Source organism: Typopeltis vanoorti, chromosome 19 (assembly GCF_054136105.1).
Source record: "Typopeltis vanoorti isolate ZY-2024b chromosome 19, IOZ_Tvanoo_1.0, whole genome shotgun sequence".
Taxonomy (NCBI): Eukaryota; Metazoa; Arthropoda; class Arachnida; order Uropygi; family Thelyphonidae; genus Typopeltis; species Typopeltis vanoorti.
The window spans coordinates 35,148,482-35,165,466 of record NC_143567.1 but is presented as its reverse complement, the minus strand read 5'-3'; the positions used below and the strand labels follow the sequence as shown (position 1 = coordinate 35,165,466).

General features: G+C 34.4%; 1 protein-coding gene across 1 annotated transcript in view; it reads left to right on the top strand.

The window, feature by feature from the left end:
• LOC150095992 (dehydrodolichyl diphosphate synthase complex subunit DHDDS-like) overlaps nt 1-11,885 on the top strand; it is a 47,832-nt gene extending 35,947 nt beyond the window's left edge. The window contains exons 6-7 of the mRNA XM_090409586.1: nt 9,310-9,532; nt 11,676-11,885. Of these exons, the coding sequence (XP_090265712.1) occupies nt 9,310-9,532; nt 11,676-11,885 (433 nt within the window). The remainder of the gene's footprint in view (nt 1-9,309; nt 9,533-11,675) is intronic.
• Nucleotides 11,886-16,985: the final 5,100 nt, after the last annotated feature.

Genomic DNA, 16,985 nt, shown 5'->3' with positions numbered 1-16,985 from the left:
TATTCCTTTTGCTTCCAAGAGTTGACAGTTTCTTGATATATTTGAGGGCTTGCGTGAACAAATAAGACGTTTAATTCACTGAGTCAAAAAAAAAATCTGTTTAGTTTGTGGCATGAAATTTTACAAGGAGAAAAAAAAATGTTATGGTCATACTGAAATTTGTATTTTCACTGTTGTCCTCTCACCCCGACTCTTTTTTTTTCACAGTAAGGATATTTATATATTTCAACACAATTATTATATTAGATATTCTTTCCAACACAAATAAATAATTATGCATTCTTATTTCAAATGAATATTAGCTCAGAAAGAAAGAAAGAAAGAAAATTGTAAAGAAAATAATGTTTACCTTCAAATAACTATTTTGGAATCACAGCAAGCAAGATGCTTTGGAAATTCATATCCATATTGTCAAAATGAAAAGAAAGAAAGAAAGTTAGAAAGAAAGAAAAATTGTATAGAAATTGCATATTCATCACCTTTTCAAAGTTTTGAAATTCCTACCCATATGGTTTTCATCATTTAGTATCATTTAAATGAAGAATGGTTCTGACTATAAACTTTGTAATGTTATTGATTTTTCTCTTCCAATGGCGGTCATTTTTTTTGATACATTCATGCTGATTCCTTGTTATCTGCATGCTATGATACCTTTTTATTTTCTACAACAAACATTTTTTGAGTTTAAGTAACGGATTGGCTAAAATATCAGCTGTTTGTCTCTGTAAAATAATCAAATTCTAACAGTCGTATTGTTTGAATTTGGTACGACTGTTTTTTCTAGTCTGATGAATGTATCTACAGATGTAGTAACAAATTGTCACTTATCAGTTCATTTTTACTTTATTCACAAAACTACAAATCCGTTATTTGGTATGGTCTCTGTTTTTAATTCCCCCATTACTAGAATGTACGGGTTGTAAAGTTTTGAAATAAGTTTAGACTCGCAAGAAAACTAAAATGTTTACCTTCAAATAACTATTTTGGAATCACAGGAAGCAAGAAATTCATCAGCTTTTCAAAGTTTTGAAATTCCTACCCATATTGTTTTCATCATTTGGTATCATTTAAATGAAGAACGGTTCTGGCTATAACGTGTGTTAATCTTTTTTTTTTATTTTTCTATTCCAATGACGGTGATTTTTTGATACATTCATATTGATTCCTTGTTATCTGCATGCTACGATACCTTTGAAATTTTTTTACTACAAACTTTTTAAGAGTTTCAGTAACGTGATAGGCTAAAATATCAGCTGTTTCTCTGTAAAATAATCAAATTCTAACAGTCATATTGTTAGAATTTGGTACAACTGTTTCTTCTAGTCTGGTGAAGGTATCTACAGATGTAGTAACAAAATTGTCACTTTTCAGTTCATTTGTACATTATTCACAACTACAAGCATGTGTTATCAAGTTTTGAAAAAAAAATAACAGTTTCGACTGCCAGTTATATGTTTTTAAACTTTCATCATGTACAAATATTTGAAAAGAAAAGAAAAATGTACCTTCTTTTCTCTTTTACACCAACTTTTTTTAAGAGTTTGGTAATGCGATGGGTTAAAATATCTGCTTTCTCTGTAAAATAACCAAATTCTTATCTTACATTGTGTGGGAAAGGTAAAATTTGTATTTATGTTATCTGGAGAGTACAAACCTTTTTTCTATACCAAACTTTAAGAGTTTAAGTCACGATTTGGTTTACATTATCTGCTCTCTGTAAAACCATCAAATTCTAATAGGTCAGATTTTCGAGTATGTGAATGAAATGTTTACACTCAACCAATGTCAATAGGTAGCATTATACAAATTTCTAAAAAATTAATTACAGGGTATCAGGTTTCCCATGTTCCTGGCATTAATTTCACGGTAGTGATTTTTTTACAATAACTAAACAGAATTGCATTAAGGTATAAAGTTATGGATTTAAATATCAAATTCTAAACTGAATAACGGAGTAAAAAATTCACTTGGAAAACACAACAACAACAACAACAGCACACATCTTTGTTCATTTAAGTTTTACGAATGCTTATTTTATTTTGCTGAAATATTACTTACAAAAACAATCGAAACTTGCAATTACCTAAAAATATTTCACAATATTTAGTTTACACTATTATCCTGAAGAAAGAAAATTTCAAAGACTTTTGTGGTTCACTCATTATTTTACTTTACTGGACATAACACAACACAATACGATAGCTGCACTGGATGAACGAATTGCAGTAAGTGAAAAGACACTCAAGCCAAATTGTTTTTCCCTATAGTACTGTTTACCTAACCCTTTACCCTGCCTGTTCCTTGCAAAATGAAACTTTCACGCAGATCACTCATAGACATGTTTTCGCATGGTGGTGGATTTGATGTTGATGTGCGTTTATCTTACTTTGTGACATCATGGTGCAAACATTATCTCTGTGGCTCGAATTCATCCAAAGGAAGATGACCGAGCTCGCCATTTGCAGATATCTTTTAGTGATGTCACCTCAAATTGATAACCAATGAGATGAATGATCTTGTCATTTGTGGATGTCCTAAATTGTTGCGATGAAAAAAAAATAGCAGTATGTGGTGGATGTGAAAGGGTAGTTCAGAGGTTGACAGTGGTCTTCCCTGCAAGGCTCCTCCACCCTCCGTCTCCTCCAGAAGATGTCTGCTCATCTAAGGGAGATGAGCGAGCTCACTGTTTTTGGATTTCTTTTAGTCATGCCAACCTCCACCTGATGCTGAATGCTCCCCCACTCCATTCTCTAACCCCCATCATTCCTCTCTCTTCCAGATGATGTCCACTCAGCCTAGTGGAGATGAGCGAGCTCCTCATTTGTGGATATGTTTTAGTGATGTCACATCCAACTTATACTGATAACTGCAGAGCAAAAAAAAACCGCGTTTTTTTTCCTTCCAAGTGATGAGTATCAGTTGGAGGTTATATGACTCAAAGATATCTGCAAATGAGGAGCTCGCTCATCTCCACTAGGCTGAGCAGACATTTTCTGGAGGAGAGAGGGATGAGGAGTTAGAGTGTGGGGTGTGGGAGCATTGCAGGGAAGCGTTTTTTTCTTTTTTTGTCACTCTGCAGTTATCGGTATCAGTTGGATGTGGCATCACTAAAAGATATTCACAAATAAGGAGCTCACTGATCTCCACTAGGCTGAGTGGACATCTTCCAGAGGAGAGCAGGATAATAGGGTTAGAGCATGGGTGGGCGAGCATTCAGCATCAGGTGGAGGTGACATGACTAAAAGAAATCCAAAAACCGTGGGCTCCTCATCTCCCTTAGATGAGCTGACATCTTCTGGAGGAGAGGATGGGTGGAGGAGCCTCGCAGGGAAGACCACTGTCAACCTCTGAACTACCCTTTCACATCCACCACATACTGCTATTTTTTTCCATCCCAACAATTTCGGACATCTGCAAATGACAAGATCGTTCATCTCATTGGTTATCAATTTGAGGTGACATCACTAAAAGATATCTGCAAATGGCGAGCTCGCTCATCGTTCTTTGGATGAATTCGAGCCACAGAGATAAAGTTTGCACCATGATGTCACAAAGTAAGATAAACGCACATCAACATCAAATCCACAACCATGCAAAAACATGCCTGTGAGTTATCTGCGTGCAAGTTTCATTTTGCAAGGAACGGGCAGCGTAAAGGGTTAGGTAAAGGTACAATAGGGAAAAACTGCAATTCGTTCATCCAGTGCAGCTTTCGTATTGTGTTGTGTTGTGGTGTCCAGTAAAGTAAAATAATGAGTGAACCACAAAATTCTTTGAAATTTTCTTTCTTCAGGATGATAGTGTAAACTAAATATTGTGAAATATTTTTAGGTAATTGCCAGTTTCCGATTTTTTTTGTAAGTAATATTTCAGCAAAATAAAATAAGCATTTGTGAAACTTAAATGAACAAAGATGTGTGTTATTGTTGTGTTTTACACAGTGAAATTTTTACTCAGTTATTCAGTATAGAATTTGATATTTAAATCCATAACTTTATACCTTAATGCAATTCTGTTTAATTATTGTAAAAAAATCACTACTGTGAAATTAATGCCAGGAACATGGGAAACCCGATATCCTGTAATTAATTATTTAGAAATTTGTTTAATGCTACCTATTGACAGTGTTTGAGTTATCTGTAAACATTTCGTTCACATACTCGAAAATCCGACCTGTTAGAATTTGGTGGTTTTTCAGAGAGAGAGAGAGACAGCAGATAATTCAACCCTAAATATGACTTAAACTCTTAAAGTTTGGTATAGAAAAAAGGTTTGTACTCTCCAGATAACACAATTACAAATTTTACCTTTACCCACACAAAGTAAGATAAGAAATTGGTTATTTTGCAGAGAGAAAGCAGATATTTTAACCCATCACGTTACCAAACTTTTAAAACAGCTTGGTGTAAAAAAGAAAAGAAGGTACATTTTTCTTTTCTTTTCAAATATTTGTACATGATAAAAGTTTAAAAAAATATGACTGGCAGTCGAAACTTTTATTTTTTTTCAAAACTTGACAACACATGCTTATAGTTTGGTGAATAAAGTACAAATGAACTGAAAAGTGACAATTTTGTTACTACATCTGTAGATACCTTCACCAGACTAGAAGAAACAGTTGTTCCAAATTCTAACAATATGATTGTTAGAATTTGATTATTTTACAGAGAAACAGCTGATATTTTAGCCTATCACGTTACTGAAACTCTTAAAAAGTTTGTAGTAAAAAAATTTCAAAGGTATCGTAGCATGCAGATAACAAGGAATCAACATGAATGTATCAAAAAATCACCGCCATTGGAATAGAAAAATAAAAAAAGAAGATTAACACACGTTATAGCCAGAACCGTTCTTCATTTAAATGATACCAAATGATGAAAACAATATGGGTAGGAATTTCAAAACTTTGAAAAGCTGATGAATTTCTTGCTTCCTGTGATTCCAAAATAGTTATTTGAAGGTAAACATTTTTTTTACAATTTTTCTTTCTTACTTTCTGAGCTAATATTCATTAGAAATAAGAAAAAATAATTATTTATTTGTGTTGAAAAGAATATCTAATATAATAATTGTGTTAATATGTATATATATATAAATCCCCTACTGTGAAATAAATGTTGGGCTGAGAGGACAACAGTCAAAATACAAATTTCAGTATGACCATAAGTTTTTTTTCTCCTTGTAAAATTTCATGCCACAAACTAAACAGATTTTTTTTTTGACTCAGTGAATTAAACGTCTTATTTGTTCACGCAAGCCCTCAAATATATCAAGAAACTGTCAACTCTTGGAAGCAAAAGGAATAATCGGGTATTAAATTAATAACCAGGATTTTGGTGGAGAAGATTTCACCTGAAATGTTACAATACTGCTAGAATTTGGTTATTTTACAGAGCCATTAGATATTTTAAACCAACACGTTACTACACACACACGATTTCTCACTTACGTACAACAATTTGGCGAGTGGATAAGAGAGATATCTTTAAGATAAGACTTAATGAGAAATCTAGTGTTGGAAAATAAATTCACATACATTTTATTTATTCATTAATTTTGCTCAGTTATTCTGTTAGAATATGTAATTAAACTGAATTTTAAAAGTAAAATACAGAAAATAACCATTCAATTTGAAAAAAAAAATCATTTCATTTGTCAGAATTCCATACTCTAACAGCACTCGGAATTCGAAACAGGAAATTACACTTACCCTAAACAAAAAGGCGCATAGACTTTCCCACCAAGCTTAGGAAAACATTGCATGAGCAACTGTGGGAATGAATTAAACAGAAACCAATCAGATAGTAATCTAATTAAATATTCAACTATAGAAAAACAGTCGTACTTCCCCGAACTGATAATATCGCGCAAAACATCAAAGGAAGAATATGAGTCATTTAAAAGGTTAATACTGCGATTTGTAGTTACCGCTCGGTTTCGGATTATTACTCATGAAAAGCACACGACTTAGGATATGTGTGTCACAATGAATGAATCATGTGAATGCTAAAAACATATAGTCACATCACAAACATCATATGACCCTATGCTAAGGAATTAACACTGGACCAAACGGACAGAAATCTAAGGAACAAAAGTCAAATAGCTTTTCAGATTATTACAGAAATTTCGTTCTTTCAAGATTGTGTGTTTGTGTGTCGTTGGGTGGATAAAATTCAACTATTTTGGAATATCTATTTGCATTAAGAAGAATCATTCTGGAAACTGTAAGTAAATTTAAATTATCATTAGAATTTCTAGACTACATACAAAAAAGTTATTGTAACCTTTTAAGTCTCCGTTTATTTTTAAAATACCATTTGGTTTTTTCTCTTCATGTAAACTAAAAAAACACCATTACCAGAACATTGTAAACAAGATAACGTTAATCCGAAAAAGATGTTGACATTTACCAATAATCTTTTAGTAATGTTACCTCCAACTGATAATGAAAACTTCGGAGCAAAAAAAAAGTGTATGTTTGAGGGACACCAGCATATAATTAAATTATTCAGAAAATCTCAAAACACAACCGCCACTAGACTCTACTCTAAGAATTCCCACCCTTTAACAGGAAAGAAATACAACTATTTTGGAATATCTATTTGCATTAAGAAGAATCATTCTGGAAAACTGTAAGTAAATTTAAATTATCATTAGAATTTCTAGACTACATACAAAAAAGTTATTGTAACCTTTTAAGTCTCCGTTTATTTTTAAAATACAGTTTGGTTTTTTCGTTAAATACCATTAGGTTAGGAAAGAAATATCCCAAAATATATTGGAAATTAGTACTACCATCTATAGAAGAAGAAAAAAAAACTGTATGTTTGAGTGACTTTAGCATATAATAAAATTATTCAGATAACCCTAAACACTGCCGCCATCACGTCTCTACTCTTAGTATTCCCACCCTTTAACAGGAAAGAAATATCCCAAATGTATTGGAAAATTAGTACAGCCATCTATAGACAACCAAACATGACGACAATGACGGATGTGTGTCACCCTGGGAAAATTCCAAGATATCATATCTCAAAAACATCGCCCACAATTCCATAGCCAAACCAAAATACCATGTGATATCACACAGAGACATATGTTCCCCAGAAATTTCCAAACACATAACGTCACGATTCTTATCTCTAAATATCACCAAACACACCACGTGATGTCCCCGACAGACGAGGGCCCACCGAAATTCCAAACATTCTAAACTCTATAACAACAACCATTAACGTTACGATTCCTTATCTTATCTTGATCTTCATCTGGTCAGAAGTGTTCACCAATCACGACACGATTCCTTAACCACTAATATATCTTCCTTTCCATTCAAAACAATAACGTCACTTATTTACATCTAACACATGATGTCACTTATCTTCATCTGACAACAACAAACATTCACGTCACGATTCCTTATCTTATCTTGATCTTGATCTTGTTTAAAGTGTCCCACCAATCACGACACTATTCCTTATCTCTAATATATCTCTCTTTTCCATTCAAAACAACAATGTCACTTATTTACAACTAACAAATGACGTCACTTATTTACAACTAACAAATGACGTCACCTATCTACATCTCATAACAATACACACCCATGTCACATTCCTTATCTTATCTTGATCTTGATCTTGTTTAAAGTGTCCCACCAATCACAACACGAATCCTTATCTCTACCATCACCCATAATCCCATACGCGAACCAAAACACAAGAACTGAAGCCATTGACGCATATGCCCACAGGGAAATTCCAAACATTCCATACCCATGACGTCACACACAATGACGTCATCAACCAATCACGTCACGATTCCTTATCTTATCTTGATCTTCATCTTGTTCAAAGAGCCACCCCTACTACTTATGTACCAATATTAGAATATTTTATTTCGTAAATGCTTTAAAGATAAGTAAAAAACATATATTTCGAAACTTTAAATTTTTAGCTTTTAAATGGTACCGGTCAAAAGGGTTGTTAACGTGGATTTTATTATTGTATTTGGTTGGTAAAAAGTGTTTCGACATTTCATGGCCTGTGTTGCTCCTGCCAAAATTAGTTCCAAAAGTGACTACTATGATCGCTTTTTTTCTAGGCATCCTTTCACATGTGTTTCAAATCTTCAAAACTTAAATACAGATCCTTTAATATTGCTATGATTTCTCGACACCCTCTATTTGACCTGAACCCAGCTTGGGCTTCTCCATTTTAATTTCGCAGTTTTGTTTAGCTTCTATTCAAGTAGACTTCGTAAAACTTACCAGTAACAACACTTAGTGTACAAATTCCTCTGTAATCTCACATTGTTTTATATACAGTATATTATAAATGGAAATTATGAGAGCTCGTTTCCAAACATATGGAGTTCGACCCTTTGAATTATGCAGTGGAAAACTTTATACCAGTGGTGGGAAAACTGTGGCTCGCGAGCCGCATTCGGCTCCTCCCTAGCCACAGTTAGTCAAAATACTAAATTAGCTGTATACAAGACAGTGTTCAAAGCAATTTTAACTTATGGATCTGAGAGCTGGGTTAGAAATAAAACACTTGACCAAAGATTAGAGACTGCAGATATGAGAGTACTGAAAAAAATTAGGGCATGAACAGATTACATCAATGGCAATTAGATATTAGGAAGGAACTTGACATGGTTAGCATCCAGGAATGTGCTAGCACTGCTCATCTGAGCTTGTATATTAGTTACTTAAACAGAATGCGAGAAGAAATATCAGCAAAACAAGTGTTCTCTGTCATCTTGTCAGGAGAAAGACCCAGAGGAAGAGCAAGATATAGGAGGATTGATACGGTAAAAAGTGCCTTAGAAATATAAGATCTGATAATATTGGAGTCTTGAGATAACAGGTTGATTTGGATTAAAATTCTCAATAGAGGTAATGTTGTAAGTTGGTAATGATGTAAGTTCTTCATTAGTACACATCATAATATGTACACCCCTTGAGAGTACATGTCAGAAATTTGATGATGATAGGGATGATAGAATTATTTTTCTATCCTTGTGCACAGGATAATTAAAATGCTTCTTGCAGTTCTGATTAGGTTTGTTTCAAAGTTAGACTAGACACTTTTGTAGAATAAACGAGAACAGTTCTTATTATCTTAGCCTACAAAGCTGTACTCTGAATAAATATTGTTCAAAAGATATCACAAAACAAAGGGCTTCGGTGTAATAAATGATTTCATGAATTATTGAAAATAATTCATGAAATCATTTATTACACCGCATTTTTTTTTTGATTAGTCATATTCTTTCCAATTTTTTTTTTTATTTTATTTACAGTGACATCTCAGAAGATTTGATGGATCGATGTCTTTATACTTCACACTCTCCTAAAGTAGATTTGCTGATAAGAACTTCAGGTGAAGTACGGCTTAGTGATTTTCTGCTTTGGCAAAGTAGCTATTCTATGCTTCTCTTCGTGAAATCTACGTGGCCAGCATTTTCGTTTCTGAAATTGATGGCAGCTGTTGTTTATTACCAGCATAAAATCCCTGCTCTAAATGTAAGTGATTTGAATAGCACATTTCATTATGCTTCCAACCGTTTGCATCATTATTATTTATGTTCACTCTTAAAATTACTAAAAGATTTGGATTTACTAATACAGTGAGTACTCTACATAACATTAGATTATTCAGATCAACTGTTTGCAGTAATAATGAATATATTTATTAAGATGATTAAAAATATTCCAATTAGTATCACTAAGTTGCATGATATTAGCCTTTTCACTTTTACATGTTTTACTTTTACATCGTTCCAAATATATTTTAGCACTGGCTTTGCTTGATCTATGACTAATTTTCATATCCCTGACTTTGAGCAAGAGGGAGAAGAGTCAACCCCTGGTGGTTAGCTGAGACTTTACAAGACATCCACACTTCGAAGATGGGTATCACTATCACTCCATAAGTATTAGACCGTGGAATTGTGGTTTATTTACCGTGAAACAAATATTATTTGTAAATCTTGAAATAACGGCTATTAATTTACAGAAAATTAATACTTATGTAAAAATTAAAAATGTCATGTTTTGTATTCCACAATTTAAAAGACAATATTATCTTTAAGAGTCCGTCTGTTTATTTTTATTTTTATTATTTAATTATTATTATTTATTTTTTTTAATCCTTATTTGACTTTGGGTCTCACCGACTGGCAGCATTATCCCGAAAAAGACAGAGAGAGAGAGAGAGAGAGAGAGAGAGAGAGAGAGAGAAAATATTGAGAAAGCAGAGAGTTGCTTGCCCGCATTCAATCTAACTTCGTAGTTAACGATTTCTGAAATTATTTTGCTCAACAATTTCCACAACCGCGCAAAGGGGGAACTGATCAGTGTTATTCTTAATACAACAGAAATCATCTGTATTGTCTTTGCTGCATTTTCAGGACTTGTGTCCCTTAAATTTCAAATTTCTATCCAGCATCACCCGAGGATCTGACTCATTCTCCGCTGTGCCTCGCACAGTTCCATAAAAAATCAGCACAGTATGCGGCCTTTCATATCTGGATCCCCGAATTCAAAACCTTATACTTAGCAATATTAAATCGACGTCCACAAATTTTCCCACCTTTGCAGCATATTCAGACCGTCCTGAAGAGTACCCATTATATTAGCATTAAATATATTAACCCTTTCTATATTCATATCACATAAAGAAAAAAAAAACCGCCTCTCTCCATTCTAGTGACAAACTTATTGACCTGAAGGTTGAACAATAATTGTCCTAGTACATCCTGTGGAACCACACTGGTAACTTTCCTTCTCTCTGAAATTGCTTCACGATATGTAGCTCTCTGATATATCTGCATTGCCCCATCTGTCCGAGTCTGTACACCTGGTCTTTTGATGCCTAAATTCTATAACTACACTTATGCAATAGCACTATCTTGCTCTCTTTCCACTCCTTAGTGATTTTCCATTAACATGGCTTTCAATACCAGCCTGGATGGCAGAATAGTAACCCAACCTCTCTAACCATTTGAGGCATAAAAGAAAAGCGAGGTCAGTTATTACCTCTTAGTTCCTTAGCACACTCCCTTAAAACTCGTAGCGAAATTTCATCCATTCCCATAATCTTGTTGACATCTCATTTCTTATTCCACACTCTGCATGCAAATATGCAAATATTCTATAGTCAAATGCACTCCACGCATTGAAATAGTCTACATTTGTCTTCCTGCACATTCTCGTGATCATGCTATTCATTATCAGCTCTTGTCTCTGAAATTCATAAAGCGAAGTAGCACACTCCTCCCTGCACCCAGTTTTTCCAGTCTCTAGCATTGGTCCCAGATCTTTTGCTATTCGATTAACACTGCTTCTTAGATCATTGGTACAGACCGTCTTTATTATATGGTCAACATTCTGTTCTCTCTTCGTCGCCACATTCAACTTTAGGTAAGCACTCCACTAAACATTCTAGTCTGCGCATACCTCGAATTACTGAATCTCTGTAGATTACAGAGCTCTCTCTCTCTCTCTCTCTCTCTCTCTCTCTCTCTCTCTCTCTCTCTCTCTCTCTCTCTTTGTTTAAATAAATAAAAGTCTTTTGTTAAAATAAAAGTGTTTTGCTCTTTCTAATTTTCTACATTTGTTTTTATCGATGAAATAATGAATTACAATATCTTGTTTCTAATTGCAGAATGTACAGAGGCAACAAATAAACTATGAATGGAATCGACACCAAGCAAATGAATATTTAGGAGAACATCCTCATGAACAAAAGTATGAGGATCATAACAGCGACGTCATTAATGAGTTCAATTGTTTAGATAAGGAAGAAAGAATTAAAATGTTTTTGAAGTCTCTAGAAGAGAAACAATATAAACAGTTAGAAACCTTTGTGAAGTAGTTGTCTGAAATGTTATTTTAATGAGAAATGAGGCGCTGACAGGAATTTAAATGCTCGGCAGACGTGCTTGAGACCCACCTGGTCTTTCAGAATTGTCCAACAGCATCAGCAGCACCGCCATCTACAATTTTGTTTTTCATTTGTTTAAGTTATGAACTTGATTTAATCATTTTTGTTTCAGGAACAATTATGTATTTTAAAATTAAATTTTGAAAAAATTAAAAACTGAAATACTAGATCATAAATAAACGAATTAGAAATCGCTTTAAACTATTCTACACATGAGAATTTTCAAATACTGTATTTCTATTGCCATGTAATACTTTAAATGAATATTCACTCAAATAAGAGATTGAAAAATATTTTTTCAATAGTTAAAAAATGTTAAAATGAAACTAAAGTGAATGCGCCAGAATAATCATTGATGAGCGTGTGAAGCAATCGATAGGTTATATATTTTCGTTTGATAGTGAATATTCTCTGTAAAGAATAATAAATGTCTGTAAATTTGCACTAAATAATAATAGCTTCATGAATTTATAATTGATTTGTATTTAAAATAAAAACAAATAAACTGTATCTTTGGAGCCTGTGTAGCTCAGTGGAAGCAGCTCTTTCATTCCACGGCTCTTGACCGCATTAAGCAAAAACTTGGGTTCAAATCCTCAGATGTTTCGTACTGCAAACTCCGGAAAATCGAAAAAAGCATAGAACCGACACTATCTCAGGCAATAATACCCTGTTTTAGTGTTTGGGTCCACGAGATGGTGGCACTAACCTGTTGCCTTTCCCGAATGGCGTTTGTAATTAGCGATATTCTTGGTACAGCTATCTCTGACTGATTGCAGTGGAGATTGAACTTATCCCTTCAGTCTCCAAGAGTTACATGAGGCAAAATCGGCCTCACTTACTCCCTATACGAGAATAAAAGGCGTTAGCGAATTATTTTTTTTTTTTAAAACGATGAGTTCTGATTTTCTTTTTACAACAATCACATACAAGTAAGAGAGAGACTCAGCCCCTATTGAATTCTAGGAGGGTACTGAAATTTAATGTGTTTATTGAATAACGTTCTTAAAGAAATCTGAGATTTGTAGCCCTTGAGAAATACAACGTGCGGAAAAAAAACTTATGAAACTGAATAATTTAAAAAAGGAAAGATATCTTACGCGAATTGTTGCTCCGGCTAAGGCACTACAGAAGTAGAGAATATTATCTTTCTGAAATCTGGCAACTAAAATCAATGGTGGACCTTTGGTACCGAATTTTTTTTCTTTTCCCTTCAGCATAGTGTCTAATTTTTCCTATAGAAACGACAGAGCAGAACAACGGAAAACCTCAACTTTTGTGTAATGCTGTGTAAACTAATTCCCACCGGTATACAAAAAAATGCTACACGAAACTTATATGGGGATGGGTCGCTCGTTTCAAAGGGGGCAGGGATGATGTAGTAAACTATCCTCGAAGTTGATGCCCGAAATATCTAGCAATTTTGAAATGACAGTCAGAATGTGCAGTGTATTTTTAAGTGACCGCCGATTATTAATAAGAACTCTGTTTAAGTAAGGTGAATGTGAATAAGCAATCAATAAGATCGAATCGATAATTACCACTCTAAGTGGAGGGACGTCAACTTTGTTCTACATTGCATGACGAGGGAAAACTCAGGTTACTGAATTCTTGTAATTTGTTCAAACAGGCATAAGCCTGGTTATCTCAAAAGAATGATTACTGGGAACTGGAGCTGGTGAGTCTTCTTCTTCGAGTATATCCATCCTGAGACCAAAAAATAAAGTGAAGAATGGTAATCACCAAGGTCAAAGAAACAAAGATTAATTTTTGAGAAAAGGCCTATGAAACCAAACTGATTTCATTCTTCGATCCAATACGAATTCATAAGAAATTCATTACAGAAGGAAAATTCTTACCAGCCCAATCTGCTTGCAGTTATATATATATATATATATATATATATATATATATATATATATATATATATATATATATATATATATTTTTTTTTTTTTTTTTTTTTTGAAGGGGAGAGAATCAAAGATACGTGAACTTGGAATAGTCTCTGGTGGAAGTTGCTGCAAGTCAATGTAGCTTCTCACTAGTCTTCACAGCAATCAATATGCATATGCTCACAAGCAGATTGCAGTGCTGAGCTATTATCTTCCACAGATTGAAAGACGATATAGCACTTTAAGTGGAACCCAAGGCGGAAATGATGACAATTTATTTAAAGAATGCAACAAAACTAAACCCACATCAGATAAAATTTTTTTAGGGTTCTGGTAATGTTAATGTTAATGTCATAATAAGCGTATTTGATTAATTGGAGATATTTTGAGCGAAAACATTTTCCTCAGCCATATTTCGATTTAATTGAATTCAGTCTAATTAACGTTTCACCAAATTGTGAGGAAATTTGTTCCAGAGAACAGAGATAAATGTAACGAAAGAGAAGTTGGAGATATCAGTTCAGTGAATCATCAGGTGAAGTGTAATTATGAATGTTGGGCCAGTTCTGCTTGTGTTACTGTAAGCCAGTCAGAAATAGGAAAAGTTTAATGTCAGTTAAGTGGAGTTAACTATTGAAGAAGCAATTATTATTATTAATTTTATTAGGAGAGTTCCTGAGTTGGTTGATCTCTGGACTGCGCCAGAGATCGACCAATTCGGAATCCGGTTGAAGTGATTAGCTCAAGTCCCCTTTTAAGATTACAAGTCTGCTAAGAGAAAATTAATTAAGTGAGCAAGTAATGGAGAGGAGTTGGGATTTGAGAGTGCTGAATGAATCTGATGAGAGCATTGGGGAATTTCCAATAATCAAAGTAGTTACTCCTCATTACTTTCGAATAGAGAGTGATCATATGGTCTTGTCAAGGGACATCGACAAACGTGAATTTTCGTTAAGAAAGGATATGTGTCGAATTACAAAGTAGGTGCTTATTACAAATCTAAGATCTAGCTTGAAGCGGTGCATAGGGTTAAGAATCTGAATGCAAAAGATGTTAACAATACATGATAGATGGATAAGGAGTGTTTACGGAAGTAATATCAGATTGTATAATCTAGAATATCAGGTTAATAAATCAAGATTTAACTGGATGAGGTATGAGTAGCATGATGAAATTGAAAAATTGAAGAGATGAAAGCAAAAGAAAGAATGAACGAAACAGAAAAAAAAGGAATAGAAAGAATGAATGAAAGAAACACGTCGAACGTGTATAAGAAGAGAATAGACAAAAATAGGTGCAGACCGATATGAAAAGGAAGCAAAAGACAAAATCGGCTTTATGAGAAGAAAGTAGTCAAGTTGGTCCAAAGAAAATCCCAAAGATTTCTTTCTTTATGGGTGTCGAAGTTCAGTACTTTTTTTTTTGCGCCATATCGCAGTTGCCTATTCAGCAATCATCTCACAGCGATACACCATCCGAATAGATATATTGCAGTGCAGGGTATGACAATGACTCAAGCGATATGTTAACTTCAGGTAATATAATATAACACAATTCTAACACAAAAGCAGGCACGGGATATTGGTTTCTTTATTAAGAAAATGTTCAATGGAACTGACAGCTTCTCTGACCAAGCTGTTATATGTCAACTCTAGTACAATTTCAAGAGAATGGAAACAGGACAAAATACTTACTCTGATTTAGGAATGAATTTTGAAGGAATATGATACCCTGCAGGAAGTGATACGGTTTTATGAAGGTGCGTGTTGCCTTTGTAATTACTTGCATTTTTTTATATAATACAGTGACAGCTGATGTAGATAAATAAAATGGCTGGACAATGATTGCTGGACTTTGTATAAGCATTCGGCAGGTTGCCATATGGAGCTGTGTTGCATACAGCAGTCTCTTTTTCAGACTTGGATTTATTGAAATATGGTGTATGGTCAAAAATATTAACGAACTGTGCATTTCAAATCTCAATCTGACTTGAAAGGCACCCTTTGCTTCTACAACAGTTTTCAGTCATCTGGAAAAACTCTCTACTAGATTTTGGTAAGTTGCTGCGTTAATTTCTTTTTATTCTTCCACAAGAATATTAGTGAGGTCGGTCACTGATGTCGGGTGATTTGGCCTGGATGGCAATCCAGGTCAAATCATCTGATTAAACCATTCCTGCACAGACCTTGCTTTGTACAAAAAAGGATCTTCACTGAACTGTTGTCATAAATTTGGAACCACGGAATTGTCTAGAATGACGTTATAGGCACTACCGTTAAGATTCCCATTATTTCAAGTAAGAGGCCTATCCCGAACCATGCAAAAAATTCCCAGACGATGATGCCTCCACTAAACTTCTCGGTTGGTACAATAAATTCGGGTAGATAGCTAGGGTTTTCATGGCATCCACCAAACCCAGACAAGTCCGTCGGACTACCGGATGGTGAAGCGTGATTTTTTTGCTGCAGAAAGCTCGTTTCCATTACTCCAGATTCCAACGGTGAGGAATTTTGCACCACTCCACCGTCGTTTGATGCTGTCCTTACTGATTTTAGGCTTGTGTGAGACTGCCATAGAAACTCATGATCTTCATTTTCAGACAAACAGTTGTGTTATTGGAGTTGCTTATAGAGATATTTCGAGAATTTTTTTACATGGTTCAGGCTGCATTCTTAGTGACACTGATGGGAAATCTTAACGCTAGGACCTATAATGATATTCTGGACAATTCTGTGCTTCCAAATTTACCAAAACACCAAGGACAAAAGATATTTTCCAAGCCATGCGCTTCAGCACATGGCGTTTCTGCTCGTTGATTTTATGCGACCCACCGAGTCGGGATTATGCAGTTTTCTACTTTAAGGCGTTTCCCCTTCACAGTAACATCACTTACAGTTTATCGGGGAAGCTGTAGCAGGGCAAAAATTTCCTGAACTGAGCTGTTCTAAAGGTAGTCCAATTATCATTCGACTATCTTTACAACAACTCAGTTCAGGAAATTGCCACAGTGGAAGTAACTGAGCTCTTCAGTATGGCCCATTTTTCTGTTAATGTTTGTTTATGAAGATTGAGACCGCCTTGCCTTCTTTTATATACACTGCTTGGAAAGAAGTCAGTGCACCCACCTTAATTAAAA